Source organism: Erpetoichthys calabaricus, chromosome 3, assembly GCF_900747795.2.
Source record: "Erpetoichthys calabaricus chromosome 3, fErpCal1.3, whole genome shotgun sequence".
Lineage (NCBI taxonomy): Eukaryota > Metazoa > Chordata > Cladistia > Polypteriformes > Polypteridae > Erpetoichthys > Erpetoichthys calabaricus.
Window position 1 is genome coordinate 198,008,208 of NC_041396.2, and position 20,625 is coordinate 198,028,832.

The 20,625-nt window shown below is 40.3% G+C and overlaps 1 protein-coding gene across 2 annotated transcripts in view; it reads right to left on the reverse strand.

Moving 5' to 3' along the window:
• Positions 1-18,558, reverse strand: part of hace1 (HECT domain and ankyrin repeat containing E3 ubiquitin protein ligase 1) — a 164,767-nt gene extending 146,209 nt beyond the window's left edge. For both annotated transcript variants that reach the window (XM_028797644.2, XM_028797643.2), the window contains exons 1-2: positions 18,282-18,558; positions 2,391-2,445 (exon numbers count right to left, since the gene is read on the reverse strand). In XM_028797644.2, the coding sequence (XP_028653477.1) occupies positions 2,391-2,445; positions 18,282-18,378 (152 nt within the window). In that variant the 5' untranslated portion in view covers positions 18,379-18,558. The remainder of the gene's footprint in view (positions 1-2,390; positions 2,446-18,281) is intronic.
• Between the last annotated feature and the right edge of the window lie 2,067 nt (positions 18,559-20,625).

Sequence of the window (20,625 nt, forward strand, 5' to 3'; positions counted from 1 at the left end):
AGTTATGAGACTACTCCAGCCTGTCACTGATATGGACCCCCAAGTACTTGAAGGAGTGCACCAACTCCTCATTCACTCCCAAAACAGTGGATCGGTGTACAGGATCTTTGGTGCAGCAAAAGTCAATTGTCTGTGCACCAAGAAACAAATGTTCTCCACCTCACTCCTATAATCTTTCTCAGCTCTGTATCAATACACCTGATTAGTGCAGAATCATCAGAAAATGCCTATAAGTGACATGACCTGGTGTTATATTTACAGTCTGAGGTGAATAGAGTGAAGAGAAAATGAGACAGGTGTTTCTCCAGTGTTGCTTACATCCTTATCCAAGACACAGTCCTTGAGCTTCACAAATTATAGTCTACAACAGTACTTGCACAAAGACTTCACTTGACTAGAAGAATCCTAGTCTATCTTGATTAACTCAGAGAAAAAGCAATGCTAAACATTATCTCAGTTTGGAAAAAAAGCAAATTCTTTTTTAAGAGGATCGATTCAGTATTGTTTCAGAACATACCAAGAAGTTATTAATATACAGGTCAAATTCTGTTATAATGAACTCCCAGGGACCTAAAAAATATTTCGTTATAACGAAAATTTCGTTGTAATGAGATTCTGTATTTGTTACTATAGTGCCTTCTTTAACTTGCGCCCAGGCATTTGCAATCATTTCAATAGCTTCTTTTGTGTTCATTTTAATCTCCTCCTGCCTACAAGTTATGCTGACGAGAATTTTTCTCAGCATTTCCTTGCAATAATACACTTTCCCTAAACGCTATTGCAGCGTCTGTGGAAGATTGTTTGTCCGTTTGCCGGGGCAGGGCAAAAACAGGCTCATAGCGCTGCAGTGAAGTGACACAGAAGCAAATCATAAAAGATCGGGGTTGCGCTATAAGTCCCTGTCTTGCACCCCAAAACATGAGGCTGAGTCTCAGTACTTTAGGAAAACCAACTTTATTCAGCTTGAAACAGGAATGGCACACTTATTTATTGTACCGTGATCTGCCACTCTGCTATACACAGACACAGCAGTCAGGCAGCATCACCCATCGATATCTTTTCTGTTTGCTTTGGTGGAGAGACACAGAATATCTTTGAGATAGCTGTTGCCCAGGCAACAGATGAACAGTCTTCCATAGAGGCGGAGATCGGACTTCGCAATGCTCTTCAGCATGTTAGTTAGGGGAGGTCCCAAGAGAGTTTACAAACCTCACATTTACCTTGAATGAGTGCCGCATTAATAGGAATGTTTCTTGAACGAGCATCTCTGAACCACATAAAAACTGCTTTTTCGACGTCTTCAAATGCAGCACTTCACATACGTTTGCAACCTGAGTTTTTTTTTTCTTTTTTTGCTCAGTCTTTCAAGAAAGTTGACAGTGTCGATGGCGAAATTCCGAATTCACTGGCAACATCTTTTTTTTGCCGCAAACGAGAGCTGCAAAAAGTTTTTTTTCTAATATGAACAGTTATCGTTTTTTTGTGTCTGCCGTTTCTATAGGAGGGTGACAATGAGTTAAATTCCAATGGCTTTTTTTTTTAAATGTTGACGAGCGATAAGCAAAAGGCATCACTGAAAACCGCAGGAAACATAAAGGGCAAAAAAAAAAAAATCAGTATGAGTAAAGTTCGAAGAAAGAAAAAAAAATTATAATGTTTCTGTTTGGGGATCATTGTGCACAACTGAGCTGCGGCCACAGAACTAGCTGCTCTGTGGATGATTCATTCAGGCATTTCAAGGTCTTTTGGGCACTTCGTTATAATGAAAGTATCTGCTGAATGTACTTCATAATAACGAGATTTCTATATACTCGCGTCATATGGGGAAACAGTCGGAACCATAAAAATACTTCATTGTAATGAAAATTTCGTTATAAAGATATTCGTTATAACGGAACTTGACCTGTAATTCTAAAGAAAGCAAGCTGGGGACTGGCTGAACATTTTAATTGTATTTGTTGTTAGACCCTACATGCAGAAGCATTACAGACTATAGTAATATAGAAAGAACTCTTCAACAGTTAGTTGTTGAGTATGAAGTTTCTTAACAGTATTTTTGGAACATATTATGCTTTTAATGCTACTTTTATCTGATTCAGTTATGCTCTGTTATTAAATTTTCTTATATAAATAAAAAATAAAAAAAAGAAAGAATTGTATGCCTTTCTCCAGACCTGTGCTTTCCTGCATCTGGTGCCTGACTAACTTAATATGGTTTTTCATTCATTTGAAGATTTTTTAATTCTCAACCATAATGTGTGACTTTATAGAGAAAGAAGATATTTGTTGTCAGCTTATTTATAAATTTCTCAAACAGGAAAATTACTGTGCCCTTTCATAAAGTTAAGCTTTACTTTGATTTAGTCATTAAAAGTGAATGTTTCACTTACCTATGCTGGTCTGCCATCACCATAGGCATTAACGTGTAAACTGCTGTCTCATTATCTACAAAATTAACAAACATACAGAGTTCAGAAATAATATAAGGTTTCCAAAATATTAAACAGAATTAACGTCATTATTGTTTATTTATTGCATTTTAAACTGACTACCTTTTCTCAAGATGAAAAATGCCTCATAATTAAAAGTACACTTTGAAAGTGAAACATATTCATCCATCCATCCATTATCTGGAAATATGAACATATTTCATATCTCACCAATATGAACAAATATGAACATATCTCACCAATCCTTCGGTCAGTTCATTGGCTCCCTATCCATCTCCGTATCGAATACAAACTCTGTTTGTTCACTCACCAGTGTATCCATGGAAATGCTCCACAATATCTTAAAGATCTCCATATATTACAATCCACTACAAGAAACCTCCGTTTTACAAATACCTACCACCTTCGCCCCCCTGTGACCAAACTTCATTCAATGGGAGACCAAGCCTTTGCAGCCACTGCTCCACGGCTCTGGAATGCCCTACCAGAGAGCCTAAGAACACAGCAGATTGTGGGCTGTGTTAAAAAACAGCTAAAGACTTTTCTATTTAGGAAAGCTTATTAACAAGAATGCTATAATTATTGTTGTTTTATCTCTGTTTTTATCTTGCCTTGCCTTTGTTTAATCTTTTTATGTTGCACTTTGAGATTTACTGCTAATGTAAAGTGCCCCTATAAATAAAATGCATTATTATTATTATTATTATCCAACCCGCTATATCCCAACTACAGGATCACAGGGGTCTGCTGGAGCCAACCCCAGCCAACACAGGGCGCAGGGCAGGAAACAAACCCCGGGCAGGGCGCCAGCCCACCACAGGGCACGCGCACACACATCCCCACACACTAAGGACAATGTAGAATCGCCAATGCACCTAACCTGCATGTCTTTGTACTGTGGGAGGTAACCGGAGTACCCAGAGGAAACCACGCAGACACGGGGAGAACATGCAAACTCCACGCAGGGAGGACCAGGGAAGCAAACCCGGGTCTCCTAATTGCGAGGAAGCAGTGCTACCACTGCGCCGCCCGTGAAACACATTAAATACAGTAATTCCATCCATCCATCCATCCTCTTCCACTTATCCGAGATCGGGTTGCGGGGGCAGCAGCTTGAGCAGAGATGCCCAGACTTCCCTCTCCCCGGCCACTTCTTCTAGCTCTTCTGGGAGAATCCCAAGGCATTCCCAGGCCAGCCAAGAGACATAGTCCCTCCAACATGTCCTGGGTCTTCCCCTGGGCCTCCTCCCGGTTAGATGTGCCCGGAACACCTCACCAGGGAGGCGTCCAGAAGGCATCCTGATCAGATGACCGAGCCACCTCATCTGACTCCTCTCGATGCGGAGGAGCAGCGGCTCTACTCTGAGTCCTTCCCGGATGACTGAGCTTCTCCCTATCTTTAAGGGAAAGCCTAAACACCCTGCGGAGAAAACTCATTTCAGCCGCTTGTATTCGCGATCTCGTTCTTTCGGTCACTACCCATAGCTCATGACCATAGGTGAGGGTAGGAACATAGATCGACTGGTAAATTGAGAGCTTTGCCTTGCGGCTCAGCTCCTTTTTCACCACGACAGACCGATGCAGAGCCCGCATCATTGCGGATGCCGCACCGATCCGCCTGTCGATCTCATGCTCCATTCTTCCCTCACTCGTGAACAACATCCCGAGATACTTGAACTCCTCCATTTGGGGCAGGATCTCACTCCCAACCCTGAGAGGGCACTCCACCCTTTTCCGGCTGAGGACCATGGTCTTGGATTTGGAGGTGCTACTTCCCATCCCAGCCGCTTCACACTCAGCTGCGAACCAATCCAGAGAGAGCTGAAGATCACGGCCTGATGAAGCAAACAGGACAACATCATCTGCAAAAAGCAGTGACCCAATCCTGAGTCCACCAAACCGGACCCCCTCAACGCCTTAGCTGCACCTAGAAATTCTGTCCATAAAAGTTATGAACAGAATCGGTGACAAAGGGCAGCCATGGCGGAGTCCAACTCTCACTGGAAACGGGTACGACTTACTGCCGGCAATGCGGACCAAGCTCTGACACCGATCGTACAGGGACTGAACAGCCCTTATCAGGGGGTCCGGTACCGCATACTCTCGGAATACTCCCCACAGGATTCCCCGAGGGACACGGTTGAACGCCTTTTCCAAGTCCACAAAACACATGTAGACTGGTTGGGCAAACTCCCATGCACCCTCCAGGACCCTGCTAAGGGTATAGAGCTGGTCCACTGTTCCATGACCAGGATGAAAACCACACTGTTCCTCCTGAATCCAAGGTTTGACTATCTGTCGGACCCTCCTCTGCAAGACCCCCGAATAGACTTTTCCAGGGAGGCTGAGGAGTGTGATCCCTCTGTAGTTGGAACAGACCCTCCGGTCCCTCTTCTTAAAGTAATTCCAGCTTGATATATTATTAAACTACTAATGATTTCAATTAAAAATGCATTTTAATCTACTAAATCTGTACTTGACATATTTTAAATACGGTTAGTCAAATGATACACAAGTCCTAATTATAACTCCCTTTTCCACCAAAAAAGGAAAAAAGAAAAGAAACGCAAATAGTAATAGGAAGGCAACTGGGGAAAGCTAAAATCCAAAAAAAGTTTACAGCATTTAGACTAGGTGGACTGTTAGTTTAAAGGGAGCTGTCTAATGATGGTGATGATAAAGGGCTACAAATATCTGAAGGAACTGGTAATTGTTTTTTTAAATATTGCTACACATCCTCAATATGAAGAACAGAGTGGAATTCCTCCAGTTGAGCAAGATAAGATGAGTTATCACATTAGAGTGATAACTTCATGGTACAAGAATGTTCCATCTAGCATAACACTGAAGAAAGCTGTAGGAGGATGACAATGTATTTTATTGGTTACAATGTTTGATAAGTATGTGAAACACAACTTCAGCACAATATTAGGCTTAATAACAATATGTGGTCAAAGGAAGTAAACCATGAAAGCTCTTCTGACATCCTAGATCAAACTGGACTGATGGTAGTTTAAGTTAAGAGAGTTGCCCATTTTGAACAAAATAAGCCAATGATGTGACCAAATGTAAGAACAGTGTATTGTGTTTAGACTGACTTCTGTTCATTGTCTGTAAATGTACTTGTAAGATGTCCTGTGTTGTTATGACGGTGCTGGGGAAGCTTTAATTGCTTTATTAATAAACAACAGTTTAATATTAAAACATTCCTTAACTTTCTTACAGGTATTAAAAATTTCCAAGTTTTACCTAGAAGGATTGAGAAAGAGCTTCCTTCTGTAATAACACAAGACAAAACCAGATTTATTAAAGGCAGACACTCACCTTCATATCTTTAGTGTCTGTTTAATGTAATATACTCATCAATAAAATCTAACACACCAGAGATCTTATTATCTTTGGACACAGAAAAAGCCTTTGAGTTGAATGGGACTACCTACTCACCACATTGTACACAAATTTATGTTTGGCCCAAATATATGTGCATGGATAAAATTACTTATACCAGTCCAGAAGCCTTAGACTGTATTAATAACAAGATCTCAAACTACATCAAACTAGAAAATGGTACTCGACAAGGGTGCCCTCTATCACCATTTGCTCTTTGCAGTCGCCATTTAGCCATTAGCCATTCACTTTCAAAATACATTAGAGATGAAGGGGATTATCAGAAAAGGACTTGAACAGAAAATATCACTATATACAGATGATATAGTACTATATATATATATATATATATATATCAGATGCACAAACATCTTTACCATTAGTCCTTAATGCACAGAATTTTAAGAGGTATCAGGACTCAAAATCAATTTGAATAATAGTGTGCTTTATCCAGTGAACTCTCTAGCACACCATACTAGACTGGACATCAGAACAGTTAAAAAATCTAGGAGCAAACATTACAAATAAAGATCTTTTTCAACATAATTTTGCATCAGCATGGAAAAAATCAAACAATATATGAACAGATGGTCTACTCTCCATCTTATATTAGCAGGGATAATCAATACTGTCAGGATGAACAATCTTCCCAAGCTTCTTTTTCTATTTCAGAGCATTCCTATGTTCAAATTTAGAAATCAGCAGATGTCCTGCACCCAACAAGACTGGATAGTTGTCACATGCACAGAAATTTCAAGGGTAATAGCTGAATAGAGAAGAACAAGAATTGAAATAAGACTTTTATTTTGGTGTGTTTAAGCTAGCTCTACTCTCTGCCCAAAATATATCATGTCTTTAAACCAAGCAGATGGGTGTGTAAGCCAATGAACCAATCAAAGTAAATGTCAGGTAATGTGTATGCATTAATTCAGCACTGTTATGGAAATTCAGTTCTTTACAAATATAGACCTCTGCTCTTATTTTTTGACCACTTGCTCCCAACCTCGGCCTAGGACACTGTCCCTTAGAATATTGTTGTACAGTGTGCTCCCTCTTCAGCACTTGCTGAAGAAGAAATAAAAAGACACAATGGACAAGCTTCCTCTTGCCTGGTTTCTGACTCAAAGAGATCCTAGTTTAAGGACAAGATTTCTTTAATATATTTTCAATTTAATTTCAGCCACAGGAGAGAACATGCAAACATCACACATAAAACTCTCAAATCAAGACATTGTAAGATGACTGACCTAGCTTCTACCCTACTATAAACCTCTATGTTTATAATTTACAAACAATATATCAAAGATAAAAACAGTATTCATTGCAGTTTAATTTAACAAATAAGTTATTCAAGCACACAGTTTTAAATAATACAGTAGTCTATAGTAATATTATTGTTATGGGAGATCCATCCATCCATCCATCCATTGTCCAACCCGCTGAATCCGAATACAGGGTCACGGGGGTCTGCTGGAGCCAATCCCAGCCAACACAGGGCACAAGGCAGGAACAAATCCCGGGCAGGGTGCCAACCCACCGCAGTGTTATGGGAAATGTTCAAATAATTTACAATTCAACATTTCCAACTCCACTAATATGCAGCTCATTACTCATGTTTAATGCTGGGATGATTTATTTTTATTAACAAGAAAAATCAGTTTTGATAAAAAATTCTAAATATGGCCAAATTAAGAAAATGATTTGCTTCACATAAGCTGGCCAGTTTTAAAGAAAATGTTATTTATTAGCTTATAGCTAGTATAATATTGCACATTTGCTTTGCAATTTAATAACACTGAATGGAAAAATACAATTTTGACATATTTTATATTCAACTTTCCCCAAACAGAAAGTAAATATTATTTATTTGTAACATTTATTTGTAACATTTGTAACATTGTAATGTGTTTCATCCAAAAGACAGTCTCAGTGAAAGAGAGAGGGCAGAGTTTAAAAAGCATCAGTCACAAAGAAGAAGCTAGTCCTGGATAGAGCACCTATTCTTCTCAGGGCACACTCCCATCACATATACTGTATCACACAGCCACACAAATTCACCCGAGGGGAATTTATCTGTTAAATATTAACATAACCAGCAGGTTTTTATTATGTGGGAGAAAACTGGAATAACTGACAAATGCAATATATGCAAAGTTCACTCAGATAGTGTGCACATTCTCCCCATACTAGGGGGCTTCGCTCGCCAACCCCTGGTGTTGGGTAATTATAAATAGCGTGATGTATGTATGAGATATACAGTGGTGTGAAAAACTATTTGCCCCCTTCCTGATTTCTTATTCTTTTGCATGTTTGTCACACAAAATGTTTCTGATCATCAAACACATTTAACCATTAGTCAAATATAACACAAGTAAACACAAAATGCAGTTTGTAAATGGTGGTTTTTATTATTTAGGGAGAAAAAAAAATCCAAACCTACATGGCCCTGTGTGAAAAAGTAATTGCCCCCTGAACCTAATAACTGGTTGGGCCACCCTTAGCAGCAATAACTGCAATCAAGCATTTGCGATAACTTGCAATGAGTCAATTACAGCGCTCTGGAGGAATTTTGGCCCACTCATCTTTGCAAAATTGTTGTAATTCAGCTTTATTTGAGGGTTTTCTAGCATGAACCGCCTTTTTAAGGTCATGCCATAGCATCTCAATTGGATTCAGGTCAGGACTTTGACTAGGCCACTCCAAAGTCTTCATTTTGTTTTTCTTCAGCCATTCAGAGGTGGATTTGCTGGTGTGTTTTGGGTCATTGTCCTGTTGCAGCACCCAAGATTGCTTCAGTTTGAGTTGACGAACAGATGGCCGGACATTCTCCTTCAGGATTTTTTGGTAGACAGTAGAATTCATGGTTCCATCTATCACAGCAAGCCTTCCAGGTCCTGAAGCAGCAAAACAACCCCAGACCATCACACTACCACCACCATATTTTACTGTTGGTATGATGTTCTTTTTCTGAAATGCTGTGTTCCTTTAACGCCAGATGTAACGGGACATTTGCCTTCCAAAAAGTTCAACTTTTGTCTCATCAGTCCACAAGGTATTTTCCCAAAAGTCTTGGCAATCATTGAGATGTTTCTTAGCAAAATTGAGATGAGCCCTAATGTTCTTTTTGCTTAACAGTGGTTTGCGTCTTGGAAATCTGCCATGCAGGCCGTTTTTGCCCAGTCTCTTTCTTATGGTGGAGTCGTGAACACTGACCTTAATTGAGGCAAGTGAGGCCTGCAGTTCTTTAGACGTTGTCCTGGGGTCTTTTGTGACCTCTCGGATGAGTCGTCTCTGCGCTCTTGGGGTAATTTTGGTCGGCCGGCCACTCCTGGGAAGGTTCACCACTGTTCCATGTTTTTGCCATTTGTGGATAATGGCTCTCACTGTGGTTCGCTGGAGTCCCAAAGCTTTAGAAATGGCTTTATAACCTTTACCAGACTGATAGATCTCAATTACTTCTGTTCTCATTTGTTCCTGAATTTCTTTGGATCTTGGCATGATGTCTAGCTTTTGAGGTGCTTTTGGTCTACTTCTCTGTGTCAGGCAGCTCCTATTTAAGTGATTTCTTGATTGAAACAGGTGTGGCAGTAATCAGGCCTGGGGGTGGCTACGGAAATTGAACTCAGGTGTGATACACCACAGTTAGGTTATTTTTTAACAAGGGGGCAATTACTTTTTCACACAGGGCCATGTAGGTTTGGATTTTTTTTCTCCCTAAATAATAAAAACCACCATTTACAAAATGCATTTTGTGTTTACTTGTGTTATATTTGACTAATGGTTAAATGTGTTTGATGATCAGGAACATTTTGTGTGACAAACATGCAAAAGAATAAGAAATCAGGAAGGGGCAAATAGTTTTTCACACCACTGTAGCATAGTGTGAAGGTGTAGATGACGCATATAGGAAGTCAAGAATCAATTGCAAGGCACAGTGTAAAGATTTATCGGAAAATGTCTTTGTACACAACATTAGTAGTAAAGATGGTGTCTTGTTCTTGAATGAGTGTCTCTTGGCATGGATCATTTATAACCTTAACTTTAACGTCAGATGAACGTCGAACTCGTGAGAAGGCCACATAAAGTTGTCCATGTCCAAAAACGGGGTCAGAGAGGTAGATGCCAACCTTGTTCATGGTTTGGCCTTGTGATTTGTTGATGGTTATGGCAAATGCAGGTTTAATGGGGAACTGTCGCCGTTTAAGTGTAAAAGGTAATTCAAGGTCAGAACTTGTAAGGTCAATTATAGGAATCAGAACAGTATTGTTAGCATGTGATCCTGTAAGAAGTTTTGCTTCAATAACATTGTGTGTCATGGTGTTGACGACTAAACGTGTACCATTGCATAAACCTTGTTTAGTGTTAAGGTTTCTTAATAGCATGATTATTGTTCCGATTGTAAGGTTAAGATTGTGTTGTGGTAATCCGGCTGGGTTAATAGTGTTCAAATATTGTAAGGGGAAATTAAGATGGTCATTGTTGTCATCAGAGTCAACTTTGTCAGAGCTTAGAAAGAGCTGTGCCTCTACAGGAAGTAATGCAATGACTTGGTTATTTATGTGATCAACATTAATATTTTTTGGACATAATATAGTCCGTTGTGTTAAAAGGGGTATTTGGTCTAATGAGATTGCTGTTCCAAATATCTCCATAACTAAGTCGTCGCAGATAAAGGCTTGAGGAATTGTAATAATATCTGGGTGAAGTCCATCTGTATTGGTGAGTGTACCATCTCCCAGTTGTAATAACCTATTGTTATATTCTGGATCTGGACATCGCATGTTTTGTACCAACTGTACCTTTTGAAAGCAATGCCAATTGTCCGCGTAACATTTTTTTCTTCCGCGGTTTTAGAAGCGCGTTGTAGGCGCCGACGTTTATTGGTTTTTTTTGATGCGGGTTCGTGTTTGTGGTCCCGTTACTCGAGCCGTCTCATTCTGTACCCGTGATCGTGAATTCATGACTTGTTTGATCTTTATCGTTAGTAATATGGATAAGTAATAAGGAGGATCGCACTCACTGTTAATATGTGGACTGTTCGTTTCTTCGTATTATTATCAATCAGGTGTCGCGCCTGTATATGTATTGTAGTCCGGTCTCTTGTTGTTTATGTATGACGTCGTCCGCGTATTTTAAGGTGGACTGAACAATAGCTGAGCGCATGGCATGTGGAGCAATAGGTAAGCACTGTCTAAAATCTCCTCCTAATAAAAGTACCTTTCCTCCAAAGGGAATATTATTATTCATCAACGCAATGCCAATTGTCCGCGTTTTTTAAGGTGGACTGAACAATAGCTGAGCGCATTGCATGTGGAGCAATAGGTAAGCACTGTCTAAAATGTCCTCCTAATAAAAGTACCTTTCCTCCAAAGGGAATATTATTATTCATCAACGTTTGTGGAAGTTTATCAATGGTGTTGAGTAAGTGACTGGATGCCATTGTACATTCATCTATAATTAATAGTTTTGCAAGACGGATGTCACGTGCATTGTTACTGTTCATTTTCATAGTGGATACCGATGTTTCTGTGATTGGGACCGGTATTTTGAATAAGGAGTGACACGTGTTTTTGGAGCCGAGACATTTTTTCTTCCGCGGTTTCAGAAGCCCGTGTATTGTTTTTTTTCATGCGGGTTCGTGTTTGTGGTCCCGTTACTCGAGCCGTAGCATTTTGTACCCGTGATCGTGAATTCATGACTTGTTTGTTCATTATCGTTAGTAATATGGATAAGTAATAAGGAGGATCGCACTGACTGTTAATATGGAGCCTTTTCTGATCGTGAATTCATGACTTGTTTGTTCTTTATCGTTAGTAATATGGATAAGTAATAAGGAGGATCGCACTCACTGTTACGTCGTTTGTTGGCGTGCGTTTTTTTTTGAGGGGCGCGTTGCCTCATTTTTTATTTCTGTTAGTGGAGGGGGGCTTTGTGTGTCGTGGGTCTGAATCCTCTTTTTTGTGTGTGTCCTGTTTCGTGTGGTATGGGCTTCGTCTGGCGCTTTGTTGCATGGGTCTGTTGTTATGGGCGGGGAGCATCATTTCTCATTTTCCGGTGCTTGGAGGGTTTCTTCGTATTATTACCCAACAGGTGTCGCGCCTGTATATGTATTGTAGTCCGGTCTCTTGTTGTCTATGTATGACGTCGTTTGTTGCCATGCGTTTTCTTTGAGGGGCGCGTTGCCTCATTTTTTATTTTTGTTAGTGGAGGGGGAAGCTTTGTGTGTCGTGGGTGTGAATCCTCATTTTTGTGTGCGTACCGTTTCGTGTGCTATGTGGCGCTTGCGTCTGACTCCTTTGTTTTTGGTGTGCTAGGGGCGCGTTACCTCATTTCTTATTTCTGTTAGTGGAGGGGTGCTTTGTGTGTCATGGGTCTGAATCCTCTTTTTTGTGTGTGTCCTGTTTCGTGTGGTATGGCCTTCGTGTGGCGCTTTGTTGCATGGGTCTGTTGCTATGGGCGTGGCGCATCATTTCTCATTTTCCGGTGCTTGGAGGGGGGCTTTGTGTGGTGCCTGCGCACTACATCTTTTGCGTCCACGGCCCATGTCCCTGCGTCCATCCGGTTTACCATTCTCGTTTAGTAATATGGATGTTGGTGTATTTTTATCCCACGTCCCAAATAAATGCATGTTAGATGTGTCAAGGATTCTAACCTTGGCCCAGTGTGAGAGACTGTTGATGTGCACCCAAAGTTTGTCATTCAATGCGTATATTGTTACATTATGTTCAAATTGTCAATAACTGATTATCAATCAATGGTGTTCAAATGCGAAACTCAAAAAAATCAGCTACACATAGCACCTTGCAAAATATGTTGCATTTCTGTTCCCTTATAGGCTGTTACTATGTTAGATGAAGGGTTCAGAAATGTTTTTAAGCAAAGAAACTTCAAAATTTTATACCATTTGATAAGGGTACTCCTACTGATATAAAACTAATGCGAGGAAGATGTACATGATCTTGGATGGTGGTTTCTGCTATCAGCAGTCCCACAGCATGAATTTGGTTAATAGCTGATAACACGGTAATTTAAAGCAAATGCCTAAGTATAGTGCACTATCAACAAATATGTGATAAATTATCATGTGATAGCTCTAGGCCAGGGTACTTTACCTTTTTTCTTGGCATTCCACCTCCAGGAAAGGAAATGTTTTGAAGGACCACCATTTTTTATCTTAAATTGTTAAGGGCCAAACTTTTATCAGGCACAGCTAAAGATGGTATTTCTTTAACCACTCCCTTCTATAATATTACATTTGAGAATTTTAACAAGGAATTACTTACAGTTTTTTTATGTGAAAAGGCCAGAACTAAATAAAATAAAAACTAAAATTTTAAACATAGAACTAAAAAATAATAAAAAGTAATCCATCCATCCATCCATTTTCCAACCCGCTGAATCCGAATACAGGGTCACGGGGGTCTGCTGGAGCCAATCCCAGCCAACACAGGGCACAAGGCAGGAACCAATCCCAGGCAGGGTGCCAACCCACCGCAGGACACACACAAACACACCCACACACCAAGCACACACTAGGGCCAATTTAGAATTGCCAGTCCACCTAACCTGCATGTCTTTGGACTTGGGAGGAAACCGGAGCGCCCAGAGGAAACCCACGCAGACACGGGGAGAACATGCAAACTCCACGCAGGGAGGACCCAGGAAGCGAACCCAGGTCCCCAGGTCTCCCAGCTGCGAGGCAGCAGCGCTACCCACTGCGCCACCGTGCTGCCCAATAAAAATTAATTTATAAAATAAAATAAAAACTAAAACTAAAATTAATATCAGAACTGAAATATCACTGGACACTCATTGAAGGAGCACTGTGAGACAGAGAGGTGGAACTAAAATGCAGCTTAGCGTGGACACTCAGGTTTGGCAACTGTGTAACAAATGGCCCATTTTAAGGTCCACTCTTTTGACACATTTCTTTTTTATTTTTTGTGTTATCTCATGTATCACCGGACAGCAACATGCATGCCACACTGGCTAATAATGGCAACACTAGACTAACTACTTTAATACAGGATTGCGCTTATACAACAATTGCAGAACATTTCAGTAAAGTTTATGTGAGGGAAATTAAAACAATTTTAAAAGACTGCAATTTCTTTAAGAACATCAACTTTGCCAAAAGCCGCAGCCTTCAGTTTGAAAACAATTGTGTTAGATGCTAACTACCTGCCCTGTTCCATTTCACAGCAAAAAATATAAAGGAAGGAACCAGCCCAACATGTTAATTAAGATGTTTAAGCATTTTCTGCAATTTTGTTAAAAAAAATGTTTAGCCTTTCTACTTTTCATGAGACACAATATGTATTTTGAAATATGTGACGTCAGAGCAACAGGCCGGAAGTCATTTAGCTCACTAGGACATGATACCTTTGGGACTGGTGTGATGCAAGATGTTTTCCAAAGCCTCAGGACTCTCCACTGTTCCAGGCTCAGGTTGAAGATGCGCTGAAGAGGACTCCCTAGCTCCAACGCACAGGCCTTCAGCAGTCGTGGCGAAACTCCATCTGGACCCACTGCTTTTCTGGCACAAAGTCTCCTCAGTTCTCTGCTTACCTGGGCTGCTGTAATTGTGGGTGGGGGGGAAACTCTCTTCTATGCTGGTGTCAGCAGAAGGATGGGTGAAGGGTGCAGTACTCCGAGGTGAGAATGGGTCAGGGTGGTCAAACCTGTTAAAGAAGTTGTTCATCTGGTTTGCTCTCTCCACGTCTCTCTCGATGGTGGCACCCCGCTTCGAGCTGCAGCCAGTGATGATCTTCATCCCATGCCACACTTCCTTCATGCTGTTATTCTGGAACTTCTGCTCCAGCTTTCTCCTGTACTGCTCCTTCGCCAACCTGAGCTGGACTAGGAGTTCCTTCTGCACGGGCTTGAGCTCATGCTGATCACCGCCTTTAAAAGCCCTTTTCTTCTGGTTCAAAAGGCCCTTGATGTCACTTGTAATCCATGGCTTGTTGTTAGCATAGTAGCATATTGTTTTTACTGGAACTACAATGTCCATACAGAAGTTGATGTAGTCAGTAGTGCAGTCAACAACCTCCTCAATGTTCTCACTATATGATCCCTGCAGGATATCCCAGTCTGTAGTTCCAAAGCAGTCTGTCAGAGCCTGCTCTGCCTCAGGGGACCACTTCCTGATATGAGCGTGTGGTTGTAGGTAGCTCCCTCACCCTTGGTTTGTAGTGAGGCTGAAGCAGAACCAGGTTATGATCTGCTTTCCCAAGCGCAGGGAGCGGGGTGGCGCTGTATTCGTCTTTAACATTTGCCTACAGTAAGTCAATAGTCCCATTACCCCGGGTGTTACAATCCACATACTGGGAGAAGGCAGGTAATGTTTTGTCCAGCGTCACATGGTTAAAGTCTCCAACGATTACCACAAGCGCCTCGGGGTGCTGCGTTTGCAGTTTAGCAACATCAGAATGGATGATGTCACCCGCTATCTCCACGTCCGCCCAAGGAGGGATGTATACAATAACAACAATGACATGTCCAAACTCTCTGGCAACAACTAATAGGGACGCAAACTTATGGCCAACAGTTCGATGTCCCTGCAGCAAGTGGAGATTTTTACATTTCGAGTTGCAACGTCTTGTATTCACATAAAGAGCAAGTCCTCCTCCTTTCTGCTTTCCGCAGGTATTTGCGTCTCTGTCTGCTCTAACTGTGCTAAACCCGGGTAGCTCCACGTTAGCATCTGGGATGCTAGTTGTTAGCCACGTTTCACAAAAGCACAACAAACTGCGTTCTCTGTAGGTCCTGACATTTTTCACCAGCGCTGCCAGTTCATCGATCTTATTTGGTAGTGAGTTCACATTTCCCAGGATCACAGAAGGCACCAAAGGTTTGTAACGCCACTTTCGCGCAAGCCGCCTCGCCTTTAGCTTAGCACTGGCTCTGCTGCCACAATACAGCCTTCTTACCTCGTCAGGTAAATAGGGAACCACACCGGCGCGGGCATTTGTTCTCAGCACTTGAAGTTGACTACCTGAATAGACGAGTCTCAGCATGTAAAAATCCATCTCCAGTAGTAAAAAGTAGTAAAAAGTGTCCAGAGAACGAGTCCACATAAAAGAAAGTGGTAGGAGTGATCAGTTAAATAGATAAAATAGATAAAAAGGTAGAAAGGTAAAGTCATACACGAAGCTCCTAGAAAGGCTGCCACTCGTGGCGGCGCCGGAGTCATCATTGTGAAATTAATCATAATATTAATAATATTAATTAATGATATTAATAAGTGACACTGGGGATATTGTTGTCTTGTTGCTTTTAGACTGAACTGTAGCATTTGATATAGGTTTTTTGAATTTTCATAGACATAATGTGAACCAAGCAGATTTTCTTCATTTGACTAGTGAAAAATACAAAATAGAAGAAACTGAGAGGAAATGCACTTAAAACTGGAACCAAAAAAATGAATGGGAATCAGTAACAAAACCTCAAGCCATAAAGATTTTCTAACAGCTTTTAAAAACTGGTTGGACAAGATATTGGAACAAGCTAGCCTTTAGCCAGTCAGCTTCACTGAGTCAAAGGTTGCCATATGAATGAAGAAGATGTTTACAAGTACAGAGAAACCAAACAATTGTTGTTTGTACTGTATATTGTTTTAGTGGAACATCATAGTCTTGAGTGACTTACTCAGGTTTACACAGTGAGTCAGCAGCAGGGACTGACTCAACAACACTGTTGCCTAAAGCACATAGGGTTAGCCATCAGGGTTTCTAGACTACAGCACACACAGTCACACAGACAAATATATGTAACCAGCTGAACTGATGGCATGTCATTAAACTATAAAAAGAATCTTAACATAACAAATAACTTTCTCAAACCCACTTAATCAAATTTATGTTGTATTGAGGGCTGGAGATTACTGCATGTTATTTCAATATGTTATTTACATAGAGCACAGAAGCAGCAATTCACCTTCACTCATTGTTTTAAATCTGCCATTATGAGCTGGTTTGACAGCTTGGGATTGCAAAATTGTGCGACACAAATGAGTTTTAAGGCAAACGCTCACACAACCTAATTAAATTTGCATTAATCCATAATTTTTATGAACACACTGTTGCCATTTACATGTTATGGGGTGTCAAGAGTCTATCCTCACTGCAACAAACATATGGCTGAACCATCCCATAGCACATTCAGCAAACACCCTCAATTACCTTAACGGGGTCTGTTTAGACTCACTAATTAACTTAAAATACTTATTTTTGGGGTACGGCAGGAAACCAAAGTATCGAGAGAATATTCGCAAAGCAAAATGGGCAAGCCCCATACATGCAGTGATCAGGTTGGTATTGATCCTAGGTCCTGAATCACATAGGGGCTTAAACTATACTATCCTTAAGGGACATTAAAAACTGATCTGGAACTCAGTTTTTTAAGACAGGAAGAAAATTCTTTAAACCGTTAATCTAATACTAGGTTGTATGGAAATATGTCTTATTTCAACAGCATCAGCGTTAGCCATGGTGAGATTGTGCATCATGGGGAACAACCATTTATATATGATTTTAACTGGAAATGTCATGACCTCCACACTCATCTAACCACATCTGAGTTATATTGATAATTGACTTTGTATAGTTTTGTTTACAGTATGATCTACAGATGATTTACAATATTAGTTAATCAATGAGATTCATTCCATTCAAATGTGTTATTAACTTGTGAATTTATCTGTATTAAGTAAAATATACAGTACTCTAATAATTTACAGTTAATGAATTATAGCTGTAAAAATATGTTAGTAGTTTGAGGCTGTACTATGGAGTGAACACAATACATAAAATACATTTTGGTTAAATCTTCAGACAGTAATTGTGTACACTGTGATAACCTACACATGTAAAGCTTACAAACTAATAATGTGCGAGCTAGGATTTAAATCAAATTAAAGTTACCTGAGTTGTGAAACTAAAATACATTAACAGCTTTGAACACGATTTACCAAAAACAAGTTTGATACAATCATCTATCAATCTTCAAACCTACATAATACATTGCGACCACAGTATCCTCCAACTTCATCAGGCACAAAACTAGAACCAATCCTAGACTGGACATTAGTCCAGCACAGGGCGCGCGCGCACACACACATATACATACATATATATATATATATATATATATATATATATATATATACCCATTCATTCACACTGATCTGTTTGCCCTAACTACACGACTGATATACAATGAATAAACTCCCAAAAGTCGCAAGGGATGTGGTTTCCTTTCTCGTAGCGCTCCCACTATACTATTTTCCTGAACTACGCGTGCCTGCCAGTTTACTATCGATTCACTTCGCTGGCATGGAGGAGCTGTCCTCTCGATAAACCGTGTATAGAAATATTTTCATCGATCGCTATCTGCCGTGCGCAGACACTTTATACGCTCGTAAGGGCGCAGTTGCACGCGTACCTTCTGGCAGCTCCACTGTCCGGGCTCTTCTTAGGGACCGCGTCAACCGGCTAAGCTGTACGTTTAGCTGCTCCATCGCTCGTTCCATCATAGGCATACAGTGAAATGTCAGATAATCAGAAACAAGAATCCACTTCGGCCTCTTATAGTTTTCGACTCATTGTGATTCTCACGTAGTTGCCCTGAATCCAGATACCATCTTGTTTGTTATTCATAACATCATCGCTGTATTTCCTTGATTTGTTTCTCGTCACTCTTTGCTTTCTTCCTGTTTTCATTGAAACGGATCGCAGTGCATTCCGGGTAATGTATTTTTAGACTCTTGCGGCGTGTGTACGAGGATGAAAAGGAAGTGTCTCGCTTTGCTTATATCCAGTATTCCACATACAAAAGGCATTGAGGGACTAAATGATACATGATAAATTAATATTTCGTGGAAAACTTTGAAACGGGTACAATGATAGCGATTATACGGTTATAAAAGTTTACATTAATCTAGGGTTGGGCATACCATCGTTCACTCCGAGCTGTGATTGATGCTGTCGCTTCATCTAGAGATAAATCATCTGTCTGTATGGAGTTAGCACATTCACCCCATGTTTAGATGGGTTACTTACTTCAATTTTCCTCCCAAATTTCCAAAGACAACTGACAACTTAAATATGTCTTGTGTATGTTAAGCGTACCCAGAAATGGATTAGCAGGTGTGGCCTTTCATGCCCACTGAGAATGCTGGGATAGATTTCACGCCCCTGAATTTTATCAAGTAGGTCTCATAATGTAATTTGTTAACATTTTCTAATTTTTAACCTTTTCACAGAAAATAGTTTTTGAAGACAAAAATAGTTACCATGTTTTTTTCCCCAAGAAAAACTGTGGGTTAACTTTGGAGTAAAATACTGTAAGCATCAGTAACACAGATACAATTGAAAGAGGTATAGTAACAGATTTAATCTTTATAATGTACTTTCACAACTAAAGCAAATTCTGTTTATATTCCTAATATCAGTAATCATTTTAGCTGAGACTGTAACCTAACTGAAGCAGGCTACTGCAAAAACGTTTAGTTCTGATTACTAATGAGCACATTTCCACTTTTGAGCCCAGAAAACTATACAATAATTACAAATATAGTATGAAAAAGAAGTGCAATGCAAGCAGAAAACTAACATTTAAATATCAATAGAGTAACACTATGCAATATTTGTAAAAATACACAGATGCACATATATACACTCACTAAAAAAATTATTAGGAACACCTGTACACCTGCTTATCCATGCAATTGTCAATTGGCCAATCATGTGGCAACAGCACAATGCATAAAGACATGCAGATACCGGTCAGGGGCTTCAGTTATTGTTCACATTAAACACTAGAATGGAGAAAAATGTGATCTCAGTGATTTCAGCTGAGGTATGATTGTTGGTGCCATACAGGCTTGTTTGAGTATTACTGTAACTTCTGATCTCCTGGGATTTTCACACATAATAGTCTTTAGAGTTTACACAGAATGGTTCAAAAAACAAAACACATCAAGTGAGTGGCAGTCCTGCGGATGAGAGAGGTTATAGGAGAATGGTCAGACTGGTTAGAGCTGCCAGAAAGACCATGGTAACTCAGATTGCCACTCTGTACAACTGTGGTGAGCAGTAAAGCATCTCAGTATGCACATCACATTGAACTTTGAGGTGAATAGGCTGCAACAGCAGAAAACCATGTCATTTTCCAGTCCTGTCAGCCATGAACAGAAAGCTGTGGCTCACCAAAACTAGTCAACTGAAGACTGATAAAACATAATTTAATCTAATGAATCTCAGTTTCTGCTGAGGCACATAGATGGTAGTGTTAGAATTTGGCATCAGCTCCATGCACCCAACCTTCCTTGTTTAAACAGGTGTAATGGTGTGGGGAATATTTCTTTGGCACTTACTGGACCCATTAGTACTACTCAATCATTGCTTGAATGACATGGCCTATTTGAGTACTTTTGATGACCAAGTTCATTCCGTCATGAGCACAATGTATCTGTCTTCTAATGGCTACTTCCAGCATGATTATGCACATAGCAAAAGTCGTCTCAGACAGGTTTCATGAACATGACACTAAGTTCACTGTTTTTCAATGGCCTTCCCAGTCTCTGGATCTGAATCCAGTAGAACACCTTTGGGATGTGGTAAAATGGGAGATTCACAGTATGCATGTGTGACAAATTTGCAAAAGCTGTGTGATACAATCATGTCAACATGGACCAGAGTCTCAAAGGAATGTTTCCAATATCTTAGGGAATCCATGCCATACACAACTGAGAGGTGTCCTTTGAGATTCAGTGCTCAGGCAATTT